This window comes from Mustela nivalis (assembly GCF_964662115.1).
Source record: "Mustela nivalis genome assembly, chromosome: 11".
In the NCBI taxonomy this organism is placed as follows: domain Eukaryota; kingdom Metazoa; phylum Chordata; class Mammalia; order Carnivora; family Mustelidae; genus Mustela; species Mustela nivalis.
The window spans coordinates 85,302,449-85,323,983 of NC_139030.1; the positions used below are offsets into that span (position 1 = coordinate 85,302,449).

Consider the following 21,535-nt stretch of genomic DNA (forward strand, 5'->3'; position numbering starts at 1 on the left):
CCTGCGAGGATCTTGCCTCCCACAGACCCAGGTCCCGGTTCTGGAGCCGCGTCCCTGGGCGAGGGATCCTGGCCAACTCTGGGGCTCACTTTCCCCATCTCTGGAATGGGGAAGGCGATTCTGCCCAACCTCACAGGGCTTAGAAGCATCAATGGTACGTAGAACCACCACTTAGTGGTAGCAGCAGTGGAGCGGGATGTTCATGGTGGCCCAGGAGGAACTGGGGGGCTCTTTGGCTAGGGCCTGGCCAGGGCAGTCTGGGGGGGTGCAGGGAGTGCCAGGGGCTTGGCAAGTACAGGGCCTACTCACCAGGGGTGTACTGAGAGGACCTTTCTCAAGAAGAGTGTGGCGCTTTGGGAGGTGTTGGGGTATAGCTGGAAGGCATCAAAGCGGCCCCCCACAATCCTAGTCTCTGTTTCCTGGGGGTCCGGCTCGTAGAATGGGGAGCGTCCACTGAGCCTGTCGTGGAGATAGCTCCGTTGACACGTGTGCACTGAAGGTCTGCTCACCGTCCCGGGAAACATTAATGTGGGGGCTCCGAGGGGCTCGATGATCTGGGTGGGGCCGTGCACCTATGTGGGGGGGGAGGCGGGAGGAGTGGGGAGCAGGGAGAGGCGGCAGGTGCAGCCCTGGCACACTCACATGATGTAGGTGAGCACCCCTGCTCCCCAGATGTCTGTGGCAGAGCCGATGGGTTCTCCCTTCACCATCTCAGGAGCTGACAGGAAACAGAGGTCAAGCTGAACCAGCTTCCCGATGGCAGGGGAGCGGGAGAGATGAGGGAGGCCCCTGGGGGCCTGAGGATCAGGATGAGGCCCAGGTCACAAGACCACAGATCTAGCAGGCAGTAGGGGTGGGCCCCAGAGGAGGTGGGGGCCATCTGAGGAATCAGCCCAGGTATGGAATGGTGGGGTCCTCAGAACTACACAGGCACCAGCTCCCCCTGATCGCCTCTGAGGTAGGACACCCATTCACAAAGAACACAGCCAGGGTGAGGCGCTGTGGAAATCAGCCTGGCTGGCTCTAATCCCAGGCCTGTCCCTTCTAGCTATGGGATGCTGGCAAGTACTAAGCCCGTCTGGCTCTCCCACTTCCTCATCTGTGAAGTAGGGCTTGTAGAGTAACTCCGAGGAGCACAGCTGATGAACTAAGTGGTAGCTGGTTTCCCTCATGTATATATATTAACAATGGATCCTGTCCCGTTTGATCAAACCCTGGCTCTAGCATTCATACCCGATATTGGACAAATAGGGCACCTCACCATACCTCTTTCTTGTCTGCAAAATGGGGATAACGTTATGCCAATATCCAGGGCTACCATGATTCACTGCTTGCGTATAGCAAGCACTCACTAAAGGCCACGTGAGGGAGTGAAACAGAGCGAGCCCCGGCGGCTACCCCTCCAGTGGGAGCCCCAGCCGCACCCCCACCCCGACCCAGGCCTGTGCGGCACCCTCACCCATGAACTCCAGCGTGCCCGTGCGGTGGCCGAGGGGCCGCAGGGCCTGGGGGTTGTAGGGCTGGGCGCTGCCGAAGTCCACGATCTTGAGGGCGTTGTCGGGGGCCAGTAGCAGGTTGTCAGGCTTGATGTCCAGGTGCAGCACATGGCGGCCATGGAGGTAGTCCAGCCCTTGTAGCAGCTGCACCACATAGGTGGCCACGTCGTCTTCCGAGTACCGGAAACTGGTGGGGGGGTAGCCAAGCGAAGCCGGTGACGTCCCAGCTCAGTTCCCCCCCCCCGCCCCCGCCAGAGTGCCCAGGTCCCCCAGGTACCGATCGCTGAGCCCGCAGAGGAGCTCGCGGTTCCCGCAGCTCTCGGCAATGAGCACGAGGTAGCGCGGGGTGATGTAGGCCTCGTGCAAGGCCATGAGCCGCTCATGCTGCAGTGTCCGCAGCACTTCGTACTCTTGCAGGACGCGCCGCTTGCCCTCGGCTGCATAGGGCACGATCTTAGCCACGAACGTCCGCCCGGTGGCATTCTCCCGGCACGCTCGCACCACACCAAAGCGGCCCCTGTCGGGATAAGGTGGGGGGGACACACCACACACTCAGAGGAAAGGAGCTGGGGGGAGCAGGGGAGAGCAGGGGCCCCAGGGAGCAAGGATGCAGTGGTTTTGAGGGCGTCCTCTGAAGCCAGATCCTAGGAACCTGGGCCTGTGGCTTAGCTCTGCCCCTCACCGGCTCTGTACCTCGGGCAAATCCCATAACCTTTCCAACCTCAGTTCTCCTGTCTGTGAAATGGGTGATGATAGTGCCATCTCTCTGTCTCTCAGAGTTGTGAAGAGTAAATGACATCATATGGTTAAAGAGCTCAGCACGGGGCCAGCCAAGGAAATTTGAACCCAGTAGTGCCAGGCACCCAGAAACCAGCCCCTCCCCAGCCCCTCCCCAGCCCAGTCCAGGGCAGTCTGGTCTTCTCTCTGCACCCCACTCACTGCCCCCTCGGTCCTTCTTCCCTTCCTGGACCCACTTGCCTGGCTTTCTCCTCCAGGAAGGTGTAGGGTTTCTGAGGAGGCCCCTGCCGAAGAGTGGTGCCCTCTGGCCCAGGAGAGCTGTGGGGACCACCCACAGGGGAGCTGGCCACCTCCTGGGCCGGGCTGAGGCTTCGTACAGTCACCTTGGTGGGCTCAGGAGGGGGTTCGGGGGCTGGGGGCTCGGGGGCTGGGGGCGCAGACACAAAGGAGGTTACCATATACAGGGGAGTAGAGGAAGATCCTGGCTTTACCCCCTGAAGGGTAGAGTCTGGGGTTGGGGTCCCAGTGTCAGGGACGGAAGACTGGGGCTCACCAGGGGTGGCCTGGGCACTGGGTGGGGTGGGCTCTGCTGGCTGGGCAGGCTGCAGGCCCCTGTGCTTTCGTGGGGGAGTCTGGGGTGGTGGACCCACAGCCTTGAGTGAGGACAAGGCCTGGCTGGGGGGCGCTGGGGGAGGTGAGGGGCCGGGAGCAGCTGGCTGAGGGGCTGGGGGAGTGGGAGTTGGGCTGGGGGTCAGGGGTGGGGCCAGTGAGGTAGGAGAGTGAGGAGGCGGGGCCCTGGCCGGCCCTGAGGTAACAGGGGCATCTTGGTGAGCAGCAGATGGCAGAACTGAGGAATCTAAGTGAAGACAAAGAAAAGCATCACCCTGATGCCCCCGCGCTGAAACTGGGGTGCTCAGCGGCCCCTCTGTTCTCTGGCCACCCCCGTACCTCATCCCACTGACCTTGTGTGCCCCTGACGATGACCTTCTCAGAAGGGTTGCTAAAAGGCCCTTGCCCTGCCCGGTTGGCGCAGGCCACACGGAATCTCACGGTCACACCGACTGGCAGGTGGGTCACGTTGTAGTAACAGTCGGGGATGCCTGAGCTCACAGGGTGCCAGACAGACTCCCCTGTGGGCAGCATGGAGGAGGGACTGAGGCCACAGAAGGGGAGACCCAAGCTCCCAGGGCTATCCGTGAGGAACCCAGGGAGGGTGATCATGTCCTGGGCCTGTGCATCTTCTGCCCCCTCCTCCCCCGCTCCCCCGCCTGCCCTGTCCCTTACCATCCACCCGCCGCTCCAGCGTGTACGTGCAAGGTGCCCGGCTGTCTCCCGGCTTCCAGAGCACCAATGCCGTGTCCTGGTAGGTCTGGGGCACCTCAGGAGGAGCTAACTTTCCTGGGATGCCTGGCAAGTGGAGGGGAGCCCCAGTGAGCCTCTATACTCAGCTTAGAGCCCTTCAAGCCCTACCCACCATGTGTCATCCCTGCCCCCCCCCTCCCCCGCCGAGTTCCCAGCCCAGGCTCACGGGCCACAGCCACAGTGCAGGAGCTGGTGATGCTGCCCAGGACATTGGTGGCTGAGCACTCATACAGCCCCGCGTGTCGCTTGCCCGCCCGGGGGATGCTCAGCAGCTGCCGTCCATCTTTGCAGGACACGATGATCACCGACGGCTCGGACTGCAGGGACTGCTTGTCTAGGGCCGGGAGGGGAACAGGGGGCTGCTGAGTGTGATAGCACACATGGTCCTCCAGGCTCCCTCTCCCCCCACAGTTTCCACCTCCCTCGAGCATCCCCTGGCCTTGGGCCCACTTGCCTACCCCCTCTCTGGGGGAGAAGAGTTCTCACCTTTCATCCAGGAGATGTGGGGGGTAGGGCAGGCCGCGGGAAGGCAGAGCAGGGTGGCTGCCTCTCCCTCCAGCAGCACCTGGTCCTTGAGTTTGATGTGGAAGACTGGGGGGAAATCTGGGAGGGAGGACAAAGACAGCCATGGATCTGCGGGAACCCCGGCTCGCTGGCCACGGAGGGAGGCAGGTGCCTGAGAGTGCTGGTGCTGCCAGCAGGGAACAGAGGGAAAGGGTATCTCTTCCCAGTCAGATGTGGGAAGGAGAACCCCATGCCGTGCCTTCAAGAGTTTTCTCTGGGGTGAGTATCGCTCTCCAGGGTGCAGAACTATCTTTTCCTTTCATTGACCTTGGAGGATGCTTGGGAGCTCCGCTGTATGTGAACCGCCCAGAGTGGGGCCTGGCACTACATGAGTGCTCTATAATCATGGGTTAAGTAAAATAAAAACAAATATGGAAGCACTAGGCTGATTAAGATTCTGTAATACCCACTCCCCCTGAGGTACCACAGGGCAAGTGACAGGAGTCAGTGACCTGAGCTGAGACTCCTGGGATTGAACGTTACATTCAATCAAAATGTGTCGTCTCCAAAGACCTAAAGTCAAGGCAAATTCAGGGCACACCTTGGAAGTGTGTCAGTCTCCCCAACCCCTCGTCCCTTTTGGGGTCTGGGGACACAGCCTTGGACCAAATACATACTCCTTCAGGTCAGCTAAGTAGTGAGAGCTTCTGCAGGGACAAGAGACAGCACCTGAACGACCTTGGACCATGTTTTTTCTGTAAACGGAGGGAAACCATAACACGAAGCTCTAGGCTTGCTGTGAGGACTGAGAGGTATGTGAGGGGCTTCGCGTGTGTCTAACATATGGCCGGTGCTCCTAAGGGTTAGCTTCTATTGCTGATGTGCTCAGGATTGGAGCTAGGGACAGACCCGCCAGAGAAAGAGGCTCTTCCAGCAAAGCCGGCCTCCGGCTGGTGAATACAACCACAGCTGGGCTGTGGACAGGCCAAGGTCTTCCCTGCAGGCCAGGTGGCTCTTTGGTGTTTCGAGGATTTGCCTTCCTCCTCCCTGGGAAGTCTCTTTAGAAAACTCTCAATCTGGTCCCAGCCACTGGGGGTGTGGGGTAAGGGGGGCAGAGAGAGCTGAGGGGTCCACACATCTGGGAGCCCCAGCTACTGCCTGTCTGAGGAACTGGGAGGGAGTGGAGGTGGGGATAAGCTGGGCAGGGGAGAAATGCTCTGCTGGAGTGAGTATCAGGAGAGCCAGCATGACCTCTCCCCCAGTTTCGTGCTCCACCCCAGTGTTCCCCGAGGAGGGGCCCGCACCAAGGGTCCAACGACGCAAAGTAAATATAGTTTCACCTACAGCTGCCTCCTGACCAAGCAAGGGTACTGGGTAGGGGGAGAGGGGGCGGGCCGGGAGGAGAGGTGAAAGGTGACCCCAGCTCAGCCCTGCCAGTCCCGCCCTATTCCCCCAGAGGCCAGCCCTAGTTGGTAAAGTGGACAGGGACAGCCTTCTTCCTGCAGGCAGGGGAAGAGGATAAGGTAAGGGGACACTGCCTCGGCAGGAAACCAGCTGCACAAGCAAAATGGAGCTGGGAGAGGAGCCCCAGTGGGAAGGACTCAGCTGTCCCCAGGCCTCAGGCTAGCTTCTCTCTTTCTTTTCTCGCCTTTTCCACACCTGCCCCCACGGGCTGGCCTCCTTCCTCCCTCCTTGCTTGCTACAGCTCCACCTGCTTTGGGGAAGACACCGAAGCTCCCCTGGCCAGAGCTGGACATGGGCACCCCAATCTCAGCAGAGGCACGGTGGGACCGGTGCTGGGGAATTCTATTAGGAAACTGGAGATGGATAAAGATCCTGCACAGTCTGGCCTGGAGGGCCTGCGCTCCCTGAGTAACAATCCTTCCCCAAGTAGGGGGCTGGGGTGGCCCCAGGTGGAGAATATCTCTCTCCCTGCACACTTGTGCAAAGAAACAGAGCAGCGCCTATCCCAAGTCCTCCTCCCCTCAGCAAAGAGCCCTGAAGGCTGCTTGCCCCCCCCCACCCCCTGTGGGGGCAGGGAGGATGGGGAAGGACAGCAAGGGTGTTCAGATCTATTGAGGAATGGAGAGTTGGGGGCACCACCCAGATTGCGGGCCTCTGGGCTGGGAGAGAAAGAGTGTCTTTGGGTGCCCATTCCAGCATACCCGCGTGTGGGGCAGGGCTGTGGGGGCAGGGGCACCCTAGCCTGTGCTCCTTTCAGAACTCCACCCTGTTACAGCCTCTGAGGGTCTCTCGGGAGGGAGGAGGCTAACCAAAGGAAGGTGTAAGTCTGGCGTCCCAAAGCCACCTCTGGGGTCTGGCTGCAGGGGACCACAAAGCCCAGGCCCCTGGCTGCTGCTGTGTACTATACCAGCTCGGTGACTTGGCCGAGCTCCTAACGAGATTCAGGCTGCTTCCTCACCAGGAAACAGTGACCGTGGTAAGGAGAAACGCTTACTAGGATCAGCATTTCTCATTAGTGGAATTAGTTAATTCTATTATTGCTGTTTTCCTGATCTCTGGTCCCTTCTGCTACGACCAGGGCTCTTCAATGGGGGCTCCAACCAGCAGTCACTGACCCTGGGGCAGGGAGGCAGCTACTCACCCAGCAGGCCTCTTACCTGATTCACTGCGCACATACTGGTGACCCAAATCTTCCTGAGCACTGGCAGAGAGGTTTGGCTGTGAATAGCCCTTTTCCTTTCGTAGCCGGGAGAGGCCCCAGCGCCGCCGGCTTCGGCCTTCCCCAGGACCTGTGAAGATCCAAACCCAGAAGCACTGGCCCAGCCAGTCCCTGAAAGCTCCCGTCTCCCAGCGGCCCTGGGCCCAGGGAAGCCAGGAACCTGTAACCACACACACCACACCACACACCCCTCCCCGCCCACCTCCCCCAAGTCCATCCTTAAGGCGTCCAGCTCTTTCTCCCAGAGCCCAGCCCCAGCACTCCAAGCTCCTCGGCACTCTGGGCCTGCATCCCCACTCCATACGCTCGGCCTAGACACCCGTGTGTCGCAGTCACCCGCCACGCCCCTTGGCCCCGCTCCCTCACCTGAGGAGCCCGACGTGCCGCTGGCTTCAGAGCCCAGGGACTCCGCGGAAGGCGTGCTGGCGCCGGCCTGGGCCGCCAGCTGGTTGTGCGGCACGCCGAGGCGCCGCAGACTCTCGCCCTCCGATGTGGCCCTGCGCAGCCGGCCAAAGAGCGGGGTGCTGCGGCCCGACGCGCCCCCCGAGTCCTCGCTGCTGCCGCTGCGTTGCAGCCGGCTGGACAGCCGCTCCAGCGTGGAGCTCAACCTCCTGCGCACCGCCAGCACCGGTGAGCCCCGCGCCGAGCTGCCGCCCTCCGAGCTCTCCCCGTCCCCGCCGCGGGCCTCCCAGGCGGGGTGGCGCTGCGCCGGCGGGGTCCGCCGCAGACGCTGGGACAACGACAGCGAGAGGCGGCGGACGAGGCCTGGCTCCCCGACCGCCCTGAGGTCCTGCACGGAGTGGGAGCGCTCGGGCCGTCGGACCAGCTCCAGGGGCGTCCCCGCTGGGCTGGGCCGGTACATGCCGTCCTCCTCCTGAGCCCCGCGGAAGGGGCCGCGCTCCTCCGAGCGTGAGCGGCTCAGCAGTCGCAGCCCCCTTGATAGGGGCGACTCTCGGCTGCGCTTGAACTTGGCCTCAAACACGGCCTCTGACTCCAGGTTCTCGATGCTGCTACTGAGACTGCTACCTGGCCTGCGGGGCACGGTGGGGACCCGAGCTTTCTCCGCCAGCACGGGGTGCGCCCCAGCTGTAGGCACGGGCTTCTCAGAGGCTCCTGGAGCTGGGGAGGCCACCCGGGCAAACACAGCCGGGTGGGGTCTGGGCTCGGATGGAGGCGCCCCAGGGCCCTGCAGGGAGCCTTGCGTGTGGCCTGAGAGCTGGAGCGACTGCATGATCTGGGCATAGGGTGTGAGAGGGGGCATTGGGCTTTGCGGAGCCGCTGGGGGCTGTGTACGCTTGGAGACTGGGACTGGCTCTAGCTTGGGCTTTGGGCTCTTCTCTTGGGCAGGCTGGGGCGCCAAGGGTTGTGGGGCATCACTGGGTGTGGTGGCAGGAGGCTTCAAAGACTTGGGAACACTGGATTTAGGGGCGCTGGATTTGGAGGCACTGGGCCTCGCAGGGCTAGGTGGCTGGGCCTCGCTGAGGGCAGACAAGGAAGGAGACTCCTGGAGCCTTCGGGCCCCAAGCCTGGCCACGGGGATCTCAAGGGGCGCCCCAGCACGGCGGTGCCGGCCCCGGGGCTCTGCCTCCCCCTGTGAGAAGCTGCTGCTCTTCTGCAGGCCCCATGTCTCAGGCGGAGGCTGGTGGCGCGGTGCGGCCTCACTAGACGCAGCCCGGGCCAGGCGGGGATCCCGGGTGCGGCCCCCCAGGCTCTCTAACAGAGGGCCCCTGAGGCCACTGACCTTACCGTCCTCCGGGCCGCCCCGCAACAGCCGCTGGCGCAGGGCCTGCAGCCTCTGGGCGTACTCGCCCTCCCCCAGGCCACCCCGGGTCAGGCGGGTGGCCCCCGGGCTGGGGCTTCGGCGCTGCGGCAGCTCCACAGAGGCTGCCTTGTGCAGGCCCCGGCCCGGCTCCCGCGGCCCGGCCCGGGGCAGGGCGCTCTCGGCAGAGCTGCCCCGCCGGAGCTCCCTCCGCTGGGGGCTGGACCCAGCTTGGGGCTCCTGGCCTGGGGAGGGGAGGGCCTCAGGGCTGGGGGCCTCCTGGTCCTGAGAGGGGGCCCGTCCCTGCTCCTGCCAGTCCATAGGGGTGGCAGCCCCAGCCTCGGGGGTCCCCAGGGCCTCATCTTCCGTGGGAATGTCGGTGAGGGACACCCGGGAGCCCGAGAACTCAGGCTGCAGCGGTCGGGGCACCGAGGGCAGCTCCTCCAGCTCTTCCTCTTCAGAGTCAGAGGAGGAGGAGAGCCCCCCGCTGGGAGGTGGTCTTCTGGGTACAGCTACCCACACCCGCTCTGGGGGTGCCCGCAGCAGCTCCGGGATGGGGCACAGCACCAGGTGGCACTTGTAGCTGATCTGGGAGCGCTGGAGACAGGGTCCTGGGGTCAGACCCGAAAGGGGCCCCTGGTGCCAGCCTGGCCCACGCGAGCCCACCTCAGCCCCAGGAGCCAGGGAGAAAGGCGGAGGGTCAGGGAACAGAGGTGAAGCTGGGACTGAGACAATAAAAACTGGATGAAGACAGCTGAGCAGAAAGTGAGGGCACATGATAGGAAAACAGCAGATAGAGGGAACAAGTGCGGAGGGAGAACGAGGGAGGACCAGAAGCAGGACCCAGGGACACTCACCTGCCACCTCCGTCGGGAAAGGAACAGCTTCAGGTGATCCGTGCTCACCTCTGCGCCCTTGGCCTGTGTCTGCAAACCCAGGAAAGAGGGCCTGAGTCAAAGTCCCCCATCAACTAGACCCTCAGAGTTTGGCAGTGGAGAGACAAAGTCCACAGGAGGGGACAGTGGACTGAGCAGCCTTGAGTCTGGGCTCCTGGGGGTCCCTTCCCCCTCAGATCTGTCACAACTCCCACAGTCAAGGGGCCTATGTAGGGACAAAATCCCTGAGCCTAACTGGAGCGGCAGAACTTCAGCGGTTCTCGGGCTGGGCTTTGGGGCTTACGTCAGGGCTCATGGCCCTGTCCTGTTCACTGGCTGCCCTCAGGAGCTGGGGCTCTGGCCCCTGGTGTGGGCTCTGCTCCCCAGCTCACCATCTGTCCCTGTGGAGATCCATCATCCCAGACATCTGGAGCGTTGGTGGGCCAGACCAACACAGATGCTTCCCTCAGCCACCCACCCAGGCTGTCCTTTTCAGAGCTCATTTATGATCTGAGAGCCCAGGCTCCTACTCCTAAGGACAGATACCAGAGTGACCTCAACCTTCAGTTGACCCAGCAGAACACTCAATGGATGATTTATTCAGACACTCTTTCTGGGTCATTTGCTGAACCCCACCCCTCTGCCTGGCATTGTCCCCTGCACCGCTGGGGTTGGAAGATGAATGAGTGAGCATTCTGGCTGCACGGAGCTCAAAATCACCAGGCCAAGCCAGCCAGGCCACCCACGAACTGCAGGGCGGGACAGAGGGGGACACGCAGGAGAGAGGAGGACCAGGGCTGGTCTCAAGAGGCAGGGAAGAGCCTGCTGATGAAGCCCCAAGATGAAGGGTGCCCAGGCCTGTGCCTTGGAGGCCATGATATCCCAGCTTGAGCCTTAGTTTCCTTAGCAGCAAAAGAGAAGTAATAATGTCTTCCTTCATGGAGTTGTTGAGAGACTAACAGACCATGTGTATATAAACTGCCTATAATGACTGCTGCACATAGTAGGTGCTCAATAAATGTAGCTGTTAACAATGTTCCCCCTCCTCCCACCTCTTGTACCATTGCCTTGCAAGACTAGACTCACTTTGAACCAAGGATGTTCTAGGGTCTCCTCGGCGGTAGGCCTCCTGTAAAGGAATGCAGGTTAAGTGAGCCAACCAATAAATGGGGAACACAGGGCCTGTAAGGAGTTGGGAGACTGAATGCTTAAGATCAGAGGCTGGGGCAGGAGTGGGGGTTGGCACAAAGGGACTCTGCAGGCTGGGGGCTCCTCAGGGCCCTGCACTCACAGCCGGTCCTGCACCAGCACTTTGATGAGGAAGCCCCGGGCCTCCCTGCTCAGGCTCAGAAATGTGGTCTCCTCGAAGGCCACGTTGTAGTTCCGAATGTTCATCAATGTTGTCCGATCGTTTTCCCCAACAAAGGGGGAGATTCCCGTCAGACTGCAGAGGAAGAGGGGACTCGTGTGAGAGGGGGACAGGGCCCTGGAGCTGAGGCAGGGGCTTCTGAGGGATGCCAGTGTCTAGGGACAGGGTCAGGCCCCCCGGGGCTATGGAGAAGGTAGAGGCCAGGGGATCCGAGCAGAAGGTAGTCTTTCAGACTCTTGCCTGTCCTGCCCCACCCCGAGCTCCCGGTAGGTGAGTCCTGCCTTGAGAACTGGGCACCCAGCTCCCTGTCCTGGGCCCATGCTTTGGAGGACCTGTTGTGTCCCTCTAGGCATGGCCTGTCCCTGAGGTGAGGAGTCTGTGCCGAGGGGATAAGCAACCCTGAACTTGAGCCTCCCCCTTCCAGGGGCTGTTATGAACACTCAGGGCCTCACAGTCTGCTGCCTCGATGGCACAAAGCCAGTACTGGCCTTTTTCTGTCCAGCCTCTGAAGGAGGCTGCCAGTGTGCCTGCCCTGTACGGATGAGCACAGTGACAGAGAGAGCTTAGGCTGGTAGGCTAGGGCACCCCCCTCCTTCACGCAGGAGGCCTCCTGCAGTGCAGCAAGGGGCAGGGGTCTGGAGGAGAAGCGGTGGGCTGCAGGCCCCAAATTGCTCTCCTGTCCCAGGCTCTGGAAATGTTAGGGGTCGGCCTGCTAGGCGCTCATTGAAAACCGGGATCCTGAGTGCAGAGGGGTCCTTACCAGAGGAAGGCAACAACGCCCACAGGCCTGTGAGGAAAGGAGAGTAATAGGTGGGTGAGTGGACAGCCGACCTCCCACGAGAAGGCCATCGTTTTCCGCTACCACCAGTCTAGTGAGGAGGGGCCTCACTGGGTCAGATGGGCACAAGGATGCCTCCTCCAGGGAGGACTCTCAACCAAGAGGTCCCAACTTCTCTGGAAGAGTCAGGATCATGGCAGGGCCAGCCCAGGAAGCCCAGAGGAGTCTGGGAACCAAGGGGCCGTGTGTGCCTCACTGCGGGGAGGCCAGGTGGCTACAGAGAAGGTTCCACACCTAGGGGTGATCAGGAGCTGAGGCTGGACAGGGCTAAGACCTCGAGTGACTGGGTCTATTCTGGTGAAGGGCAGGTAGTAACATGGGCAAGAGGTCCCCGTGAGCTATGCCACCAACCTACTTCAGAGAAGGAAGCTGGGCTTGGTGAAGGTTCTCTCTGCCAGCGCGCAAGTCCCCACCCAGCATGACACGGAGGGAAGCGGGCCCAGGCCACCCCTTCAGCTCTGTGGGCCAGCCTTATTACCAGATGTCAGTGACTCCAGACACAGGGGTCTGATTGACGATTTCGGGGGCCACAAACTCAGGTGTGCCATACTGGCAGTACTGGGCCTCTCCTGGAGTCAGCTCCTGGGCATTCCCAAAGTCACAGATCCTCACCTGCTCTTCGCCCTCTGCACCATCCCACACCATCAGGTTCTCCGGCTGCAGAACAGCAGGGAAATCATGGGAGCTAAGTGAAGCGGAGAGGACGCCCCACCGCCTGCCTCCCACAGGGGCTGCCTGCTCCCCATTCCCCACCTGCACCTCACCTTGATATCCAAGTGCAGCACATGGTTCTGGTGCAGGTAGCATATTCCCTCCAGCACTTGCTGCATGTACGCCCGGATCTGTGGAGACGGGAGGCCCAAAGTCCGTGGGGAAAGGGTGGGAGATTATGTTTGATCACTGCCAGAGCCGTGGCAAGAAGTCAGGCTATGCCTGAGAAGTGGTCTTCAGATGGCTGATAAGGTGGTTGAAACATAGATTTGGGATTTCTGAGATCTAGGGCTTAAAAGTACAGCTGCACAGGTTGCGCACAGCACAATTATAGGAGGGAACCATCTATATTATAATAAATAGAACTGTGCAGTATACAATTTATACTGCCCTACAGGGCAGGACAGCAGTGAGACTGAATAGAGTCTAGGTGGGGCTCTTTCGGAGAGAAATGTGTGGGGAATGCTTATTTGAGGAGACTGGGAACCAAGAGAGGTAGGTGTCACCACCACCCCTGGCCTATTCATGGCATAGATGGCAGGCCCAGGACCCGCCCCTCAGTTCTTAGAGCTCAGGTGGGTAAACACCAGTGCCCAACCCAACCCCTACCACCCACTGCCCTCACCTCAGACTCACACACGGTGGGTTTCCTGGCCATTCGCTCCAACAGCTCCTCTGTGCATCTGCGTCCCCGATCAAGGAGAAGAGTGACAGTGCCAACTTCTGGGCCATCCCTGAACAGTGCCCTCCACCCCTTAGAGCTCAAGGCAGATCCCAGCTCTGCATATATCTCCTTCCCCTTAAAGCACAGCTAATACCAGCCTGCCATTGTGTCTCCAGCACCACCCCCCACTGTCACATGGGTGCACAGATGGGACCATCCTGCTCAATCTCTCATTCGCTGCAGGATCTCAGGCCAGTCACCCAACCTCTCTGAGCCTAGGTTCCCTCAGGCGTAAAATGGGGATGACATCTCTCAGTGACCCTGTTAGATATTTAAAAAGATCAAGTTAGAGCAGAATTTTGTTGATTGTGGATGGACCTTCCTGCCTATATTTGAGAATGACCCAGAAGCCCATGACAGGTAAGAGGGGCATGTGGCTGAGGTCTGGGTTCTAACAGTGCCGACTGGGAGGCGGGGATGATGGATATGGTCACCCTGCTAATGGGAGGGACAAGCGGACCACACTACGCACAGTGTGGCTCTGTTGAACCCAAGGTCTCATGAGAGTCTAAAATCCATTCTTCAGCAAACCGCCTCCCTAGTTCAGCTGGTGCCGAGGCTCATCTGAAACGGAGTCACTCTGAATGTTTGGATAGACTGTCCTGCATTTCGTGCACATGCCTTTTGTTAGTGGGGTGACCTTGGATGAGTCACTTAACCTCTCTATACCTCAGTTTTATCAGTTATAAAATGGGGATAAAACGGGGGCGCCTGGGTAGCTTAGTCGGTTGAGCGTCCGACTCTTGGTTTCGGCTCTGATCACCATCTCAGGGTTGTGGGATTGAGCCCTATGTCAGGTTCCACGTTCAGCACAGAGTCTGGTTGGGAGTCTCTCCCTCTCCCTCTGCCCCTCCCCCCGTCTCCCTAAAATAAATTAAAAATTCTGAAGAAAATGGGCATAAAAAGATTCCACCAGATCACACAGGAGGATTAAGTAGGTTAATATCTGTTGAACTCTTAGCGGCTGCCAGGCATACACTGAGTGCTATGTAAGTTTAAGCTAAGAAAAGGCAGTGGAGGGGCAGGGGCTAAAAACGGCTGGTTTTTGCAGAAGTCTCCAGAATCTGCTCTGTAAAGTCCTCACAAGATGCCTTCAGAACTCCCAGCCATCCATGGGAACATTTCCCAAAAGGGGGCCGGTGCAGCCTGTCAATGGGGCCTCTTTGTAAAGTGTAAAACGTGTTGCTGATTGGCCACATGTCCCCTCCCCACCCGGCCTATCTCAGGATACAGCTCGGTGACGATGACCAGTCCCCGACGCCTCTCAAAGGCCTCATGGAAGTAGAGGACGCAGTCATGCTGGAGCCGGGCCAGCAGCCGGGCCTCCCGCCACGCTGATGCCTTTGGCTTGGCCTGGCTGGGGATGAACTTGGCCGCAAACTCCAGGCCGGAGCTTCGCTCCACCACGCGCCGCAGGTAGGAGAAGGCACCCCTGGGCGATGACACAGGGAGGTGAGGGGCTCACGGCACACCCCCCACCCCAGCACTCCATGGCCTGAGAGCCTCAGAACCAGGCCCCCTTTGGCTCCCAGGCACCGCGCCCCCTCCTAGCCCCACACCTGCCAATCTCTTGATGGATGTCGTAGAAGTCGCTGAGTCTTCTTCCTCGCTGTTCCTCGGCTTCCCCGGCCCCCTCTACCTCCATGGCTGTCTGAACTGGTGTTAGGTGGGGCAGGCAACAGAGGGATGAGGGCAGAGACAGGGCCAGGCAGGGCAGATGGAGGAGACAAAACAAGAGCAAGAATGTCAGCCTGGGGTGGGGTGCCGGGGCTGGAAGAGAGGGGTGATGGAGGGGCGAAGGGTCTGGCGAGTGGCTCCTGGCCCAGGGCTCACATCTCCTTCCCTGAGAGTAAGCGCTTTGCCCTCCTCCCCTTGCATGCGCACCTGAACGCACAGCCAGCTCAGCTTTGCAGGAGACCTCCCCGGCGGGGTTCCGGGCGGTGCAGGTGTACACCCCTCCATCCTGGGTCCCCGCGCTGAGCACCACCAGGGAACACTCGTTCTCTTCGTACACAAAGCTCACGTGGCTACTCTCGGTCAACAGCCCCTCGTCCTGCAGAGGCGGCCGAGGCTTTACTGCCCAGGCCTGGCTTTACGGCCCCCCTTGATCCACCTCCATCTCCATGCCTGACACCCAGTCTCATCCCCACCGCGGGCCCAGGAACTCTTCGGCCCCGAAGCCCCAATATTATTTCTGTCCCAAGGGCTTTGCTCACAGCCCCGGGAGCCTTGCTCCCTTCAGTACCCTGAATCAGCTCCACTTTTATCTCCCACTGATAGCCCTGTGCCTTCCAGTTAGTCCCCTGGTTCCTGAAACATGTACCAGCATCACATGGAACTCTGGGTTCCACTCTCTTCTCCTAGCCACACCTCTGACAACACCTCTGTTCTTCTCTGTCCAGGTTCCCCTCCTCCGAAGGTGGCCAAGACTCCTCCTGTGCAGAAATCTGTCCTCCCTGACCTGCAGGCTCCCAGTTGGCCCCATGCTAGGACCCCCACCCCACCCCCGCCGAGGCCTTTGTCACCCTCTGACCTTGTACCACATGATGTCTGGCAATGGCTTCCCCTCCACCACCACAGCGAAGCGAGCGGTCTCCCCAGTGTCCACCTCCACGTCCTCCATGATGGACTCAAACCGAGGGGCCTCTGAAACACACAGCCCAGGGGAGGGGGTGGGTGGGGAGGGGTGGCAACAACACTGGGATCATGAGATCCTGTCTTCTCAAGTCCCTCTCCAAGTCCTCCCTCAGCAACAGGCCCAGGCAGAACACCAGCCAGCACCCCACCCCCACTGAGTCCCAAGAACTACCCACCACCCCCCCCCCCGCCGGGCCCCCGTACATCCACACATGATGTTCTCCAAATCTCAAAAGACCGAAGCCATGGCGTGCAGCCTTGCTTTGTTGGACCCTCCATGTTCAGCTGCCAGCTTTGAAACTAGATTTTTACACACAAAAGAAATCTGGATTTCCTGCCTCTCTGGAAAAATCAGGATTGGGCAACCCGGAGCCTCTTCCCTCGCTGCATTAATGGGCTGGTGTGGAGTGGCTCGATGCTGCCGCCTATGGGTGATCGCCCTTCTGCATGGCCCTGTCTGGCTTTAGGCAGCCCAGGCTGTGCACCTGAATTCAAATCTCAAGTGGCACTGCCTCTACCTTGAGGTTTTCTCTCTGAATCTTATTTAAATGTTTAAGCGGGCTTTTACCATCCGGGAGATGGCAAGACCAACAAACAGGTACCGATTCTCAGTTTAGCTCTCCCGCACATGACTGTGATTTCATTCTCTAAGCATATCATGCGGTCGTGTTATTTCCTGGCAAAGCGGCTTCTAATTCTCAGGATGGAATTAAATACATATTCCAACGTGCTTTGTGGAGGAAGCAGTGACTTCCCAGCGCCCTGCCTCCTGAGCGTGTTTGAGGAGCTCAGCTTTAAGAGGCATGGGAGAGTAGCCTGGAGGGATGAGCCAGGCGCTGGGCAGGCACCGCCACCCATCCCTAGGACGGTAACCTAATTTTATACAGATAAGAGACACTACCGTGGGGACAGATATGGTGGGAAGAAGCCATTCCACGGGCCCTGCCTGGAGACTGGGGTCAGGGGTAGGCACAGGGTCTGCAGTTTATAAGATCCAATCCCAGGCCTGTTCTAGTTCTGGCTGGCTGGGACGCTGTCTGTCTGTCTCTCTCTCTCACTCTCTATCTCGGTCACTGGCCCAGCCAGTCTGGGCTACAGGGCTCTTGGTGGCCAGTGTCTCCCCAAACCCGACAGCTTTTCCTATATGTGGGAAGAGAAAGGAGTCCTGCTGACGGTATGCTCCAGGAGCAGAGTGGCAGGTTGAGTACGAGGTGCCAGGAGGTGTGTTGGAGGGGGTGCTGGGGCAGGGAGGAGACATGGACCCAGACAATTGGTGCCACCCCCCCCATCTCCATCAGGGCCAGCAGGGCTCCCCCATCACTCCCTCACACACCCTGCTGCCACTTCTCTTCTACTTTAAAGATTCCTTCCCACCCCTCTAGGAATCTGGTTTCTAGTTTAGAGGTCGCGGGGGCCGCTCTGTGAGGGTGAAAGTACTGGAAGGTTTCAAGCGAACTTGAACAGTTTTTTAAAAGCACCAGCAAAGATGTACTTCTCCACCATAGGATTGCCTGTGCTCCCTAAAATGTCACTTTCTTTGTGTTTGGTCGGAATTGTATCTACTCAGCAGGTAACACTGTTTAGCTCATGCTGATCTGAAGTTCTGAGTGGCAGTTACATATGTCTAGAGTTAATTAACAAACCGGAAAACAAGACAATTACTACTTAATGCATGCCTCCGGTTGAGAGATGACATCTTTAAAGGAAAAATTATACAAAGGGTCCTCACCGCAAAGGTTGGGAGGCTCTGTCAAAAGGGCTTGTGCAAAAGGGTGCGCAGGGGCCCCAGATCTGGGGGGACTGCTGATCAGCGGTGCCCGCTTGGAGCCTTTTCTTTTTGAAATGGACTTGGTCGCCCCATGCCTGTTATATTTGAGCTCCTACATCCTGTTGTGTTTAACATAGGATGTTAAGAGCACCCTCTGGCTCTGGAGTCCAGCATGCACCCAGGCTTGAATCCCAGTTCCTTAGGAGGTTGGGGGACCTGGGCCTGTGACCTAGCGTACTTTCTGAGGCTCAGTTTCGTGTTCTGTAAAATGAGAATAACCAACCACATCTCACTGGGTTAACGTAAACATTCCTTGAGGTGATACATGGAAGGTCCTTCATGCTGAGCCTGGCACGTATCAGGTGTCCTCAGTAAACATCTGATGAGTACTATCTCTGTTACTTCCACTAGCCCTGGTATAACAGCCATTTGATGGACAGGTCTGACAGGTGGGCATGAGGAGAGGGTTGTGGGCCTCAGGAGGAGGAGAAGGAAGAAGGCCCGCTGTCACCCACCTGCCAGCTCCAGGGTGACTGAGCAGGCCTGTGTGCCGTGGCGGTTACGGGCTGTGCAGGTGAGGGGCCCTATGTCTCGGTGGCTCACCCGGCAGATCCGAAGACAGTACTGGTCATCATCTGGCTGGCTCAGCTCATACACCCCTGCCCGTGCCTCTAGGAGGGCCCCTCGGCAGCTAAGGGACACACGACAGGGAGGTCAACCAGGATCCAGCCACAGGGGAGTCAGGCCAGGATGGCCAGAGCTGGATGGCCCCATGTGGGAAGTGAGGCACACCAGGTGGGGCCCCACCTCCTCCAGACGACCTGGGCCTCCACATGGTTGAAGGTGACCGTGATGCTGGCGGGCTGTCCCTCCACCACATACACGACATCTGGCTTGTCCAACACGGCAGGTGCCTCCTCCAGGGGTGGGCCTGGCCAGATGAGAGCGCAGGCTGAAGTCAGACTTGACACCAGGGACTTAGCACACTCTACGTTTTTACCCTCCTAACCACTACCGGAGCTCCATGTTTACAGACGAGGAAGTGACGTTCAAAGAGGTTCAGCAAGTTGTCTAGGACACGCAGCCAGGAAGTGGCGGAGCTGGGACTGCACCCCCCCATCCCCCGTCCGCTTGTCTGATCCCAGAGCCTCAGCCTCACCCACCGTGTGTGCTGCCATCAGGAGAAAGAAACGCTCGGACTGGCGGAGGTCACTCCCAGACATAGCAGGTCCAGACCAGCCCTTGAGCCTCCACCACCAAGAGCTGGTTCTCAGGCCCTGTAGCCTCCACCCCACCTCCAGGGGGACACTCAGACTTACCACGCTCCAGGAGCTGTGCTGGCTCGGAGGGGGGCGAGGGCTTGCTGCTGCTCTTGATGGTGGTGCTGAGGACCCGGAAGACGTGCTGGACCCCCTTACGCAGCCCCATGGCTGCCCACCCAGGCTCCCGCAAGCCTGTGGCCAGCACTGTCCACTGGTCCGAGCCTAGAACCTGGTGCTGCACAGTGTAGGTCAGGGCATCTGGGTCTGGGGGGAAAGCAGCTGCTGGAGGTGAGCATTGCTGGGACACCCCCCAGCCCCCCGTTCAACTGGCACAGGACCTAGAAACTCCTCATTAGCCTGCTCTGAGGACCTGCCTCAATTTCTCCTGTTGCTTCTGCCTGCACCACCCCCCTGCCCCCGATCTGCTCTTTCCAACCACTGACCTGGCCAGCCATGCTCAGAGCCAACAATATGCCAGGCATGGGTCCAGCTACAGACACGGAAGGAGGGAGCTTAGCTCATATCCCAATTCCTTGCTATTGCCTGAGGTGGGGAAACTGAGGCATAGCGCAGGAAGAAGTCATGCCCAGGGAAGGGGAGGGCATTCCCAGGATCATGAGCCAAGCACCCAGTCCCTCCGAGAAAGGGAATGGGCCACTCCTTCATGGCCTCTCCTGACACACAGCCATGGCTTTATCCACCTTGAAGAGGAGACTGGCCAAGCAGCTCCTGGCCATGTTCCCAGTGTTCCATGCTTACCCTCCACCAGTACGATCATCTGGGCCTTGCCCTCCAGCCTGGCTCCTTTGGTGCCCCTGCCTGAGCCTGACTGCACCCCATCCCCACCCAGGAGCCCCGTGGGGCCTGACGCACCGATGGCCATGTCCAGACCCCTGGGAGGGTTCCACGTGAGCGTGATCATCCTGCCAGTCACAGCCACCACCTGTGGGGCGCCATCTGGGGGGCCTGGAACCACATCTGAAAACCACAGTTTGGGGGTCTGCCATGTTCCTCAGGGCCCCATGGCTCTGCAGGTTCACCAGGCCTCGGGATGGTGGGCCAGGGACTGGAGGCACAGCCACAGTGCGGGGGGCAAGGCCAGACAGCTCCCCGGGGTCCAAGGGTAAGGGAGCCGGGGTGGAGGCCCTGCCCTCACCCAGGCCTCTGGGGAGGGCCAGTGGCTAGGCTGCAGATATAGCAGACCAGGAAGACGTGAGCCTCACCTGTGACATAGAGGTGAGCATAGCACGCAGCTTTGCCCAGCTTGTTGGCGATGACACTCTTGTAGACGCCGGCATGCTGAGGTCCCACAGCAGGGAACACCAGGCGATGGACATCCCTGTCTGGGGGGTGGGGGACACAATGATACCGGGCCTGAGCCAGGAGGATACTGGGTGGGCCCATGTCCCCAGAGGCCTGGCCCTTTACTCCTTACTGGCTTTAGGGGGCAGATGAGGGGGCAAGAGTGGGGCAGATGGCAAGAAGCGTGTCCACCTCACAGCAAAGCCAAAGTCCAGGCTGCCAAGGCTATACCTGCAGGCACGTCCCTTCTTGCCTGTCCCTCCAATGACTTCTCATGCCCCGCCCACACTGATTCTGCCTCCGAGCTCCTGTCCGGTTGACAGCCCCTCATCTCTGCATCTCTGGCGTTCACATCTCGGCATCAAAGTACTGACCGGATTTTGTCCCTAAGGCCCCTCCGCCCGTCCCCTCTCCATCCCCATGGCTGCTGTTGTCCCCCCTACAGCTCAGCGCCCATGACCGACCTCCACCAGTGCAGTCCACACTCCGCCAATGGCCCCGCATGTTACCCCTCGACCTGGAAACCTTTAAGGTGCCCCCTGCATGTGGGCTAGCATCCAGAGCCTCAGCCCAAGAGCCCATCCAGCCCCGTCTCCTGCCCCTTCCTCCTGTGATTCCTCCAACCCCGACAAGCCTTCAGGGTCCTGCACACACACAGAAGTTCCATCTTCAGGCTTTTGCTCACAAAATTCCTCCGTTCTGGACTCTTCCTCTCCTACCTAAGGCCTTCTCCTTCAAGTCACAGTTCAAGCAAGTGGGAGGACTTCTCTGTACCCCCATCCCTGACTGCCTCCCCAGGACCTCCAGCGCCAGGCCCACACTGCATGGGGCAGCCCTCCCTTTCTACTCGCGTGTGCCATGGCTGCTTAAAGACAGCCGTCAGGCCCGGACCCTGATGCCTTACACGTAGTCAGTGCTAAGGATGTTATATTACAAATGATAATAGGAGTTGTCTGTTCTGGGCCCAGGGAACGCCAGCTACTAGATGTATGGTTTTTTCCCCATAATCTTTTCAACAACCCTGCAAAATTATCCTAATTTTACCAATGAGATCAGAGACATTAATGGACTTGTCCAAGGTGACACAGCTAATAAATGATGGAGCCATGCCTTGAACTTGCTTCCCTCTGCTTCTGAACTTCCCTCTCGATGCTGTGATCCCTGAATGATGATAAGGAGGCCATCTCACGCGGGGATGTGAAGGGGAAGAGGCTGGCCTGTCCTCCTGCACATCACAACCATCCCCAAACACCCCTCCCTTCTCTGACCGGTTATCTCCCCATGGAACAGTCACCCATTCATTTATCTCTGCTGACACTATTTATAAAGGAAGACAGACCAGAGGCTGCCACCGACCCCAGATACAGAGAGGAGCGGGGACGCCAGCTCAGGCTCCCGAGACAGACACCCGACCTGGGCCTCAAGCAGAATGAGACTGGAAGCCTGTGGGCTGAGCAGACAGCCCGAGGTGGTGGTGATGGTGGCGGTGGTGCGGTGGTGGCGGTGG

The 21,535-nt window shown here is 59.6% G+C and overlaps 1 protein-coding gene across 8 annotated transcripts in view; it reads right to left on the reverse strand.

Annotated features, from left to right (window-relative positions):
* The window catches only part of SPEG (striated muscle enriched protein kinase), a 55,773-nt gene that overhangs the window by 1,083 nt on the left and 33,155 nt on the right, over positions 1 to 21,535 (reverse strand). For 6 of the 8 annotated variants that reach the window (XM_082690288.1, XM_082690287.1, XM_082690286.1 and 3 more), the window contains 27 exons: positions 19,950 to 20,069; positions 19,600 to 19,704; positions 18,784 to 18,990; positions 18,272 to 18,395; positions 17,980 to 18,155; positions 15,593 to 15,705; positions 14,944 to 15,112; positions 14,619 to 14,715; positions 14,291 to 14,491; positions 12,961 to 13,018; positions 12,389 to 12,466; positions 12,103 to 12,281; positions 11,547 to 11,573; positions 10,709 to 10,861; positions 10,504 to 10,546; positions 9,400 to 9,468; positions 7,150 to 9,139; positions 6,722 to 6,853; positions 4,083 to 4,199; positions 3,763 to 3,930; positions 3,519 to 3,641; positions 3,197 to 3,364; positions 2,475 to 3,090; positions 1,774 to 2,013; positions 1,460 to 1,683; positions 643 to 718; positions 310 to 459 (listed from right to left, as the gene is read on the reverse strand). In XM_082690288.1, coding sequence (XP_082546414.1) covers positions 310 to 459; positions 643 to 718; positions 1,460 to 1,683; positions 1,774 to 2,013; positions 2,475 to 3,090; positions 3,197 to 3,364; positions 3,519 to 3,641; positions 3,763 to 3,930; positions 4,083 to 4,199; positions 6,722 to 6,853; positions 7,150 to 9,139; positions 9,400 to 9,468; positions 10,504 to 10,546; positions 10,709 to 10,861; positions 11,547 to 11,573; positions 12,103 to 12,281; positions 12,389 to 12,466; positions 12,961 to 13,018; positions 14,291 to 14,491; positions 14,619 to 14,715; positions 14,944 to 15,112; positions 15,593 to 15,705; positions 17,980 to 18,155; positions 18,272 to 18,395; positions 18,784 to 18,990; positions 19,600 to 19,704; positions 19,950 to 20,069 — 5,923 coding nt within the window. Of the gene's footprint in view, positions 1 to 309; positions 460 to 642; positions 719 to 1,459; positions 1,684 to 1,773; positions 2,014 to 2,474; positions 3,091 to 3,196; positions 3,365 to 3,518; positions 3,642 to 3,762; positions 3,931 to 4,082; positions 4,200 to 6,721; positions 6,854 to 7,149; positions 9,140 to 9,399; positions 9,469 to 10,503; positions 10,547 to 10,708; positions 10,862 to 11,546; positions 11,574 to 12,102; positions 12,282 to 12,388; positions 12,467 to 12,960; positions 13,019 to 14,290; positions 14,492 to 14,618; positions 14,716 to 14,943; positions 15,113 to 15,592; positions 15,706 to 17,979; positions 18,156 to 18,271; positions 18,396 to 18,783; positions 18,991 to 19,599; positions 19,705 to 19,949; positions 20,070 to 21,535 lie in introns of those variants that run through there. The other 2 variants (XM_082690291.1, XR_014300499.1) reach the window with 2 other exon arrangements.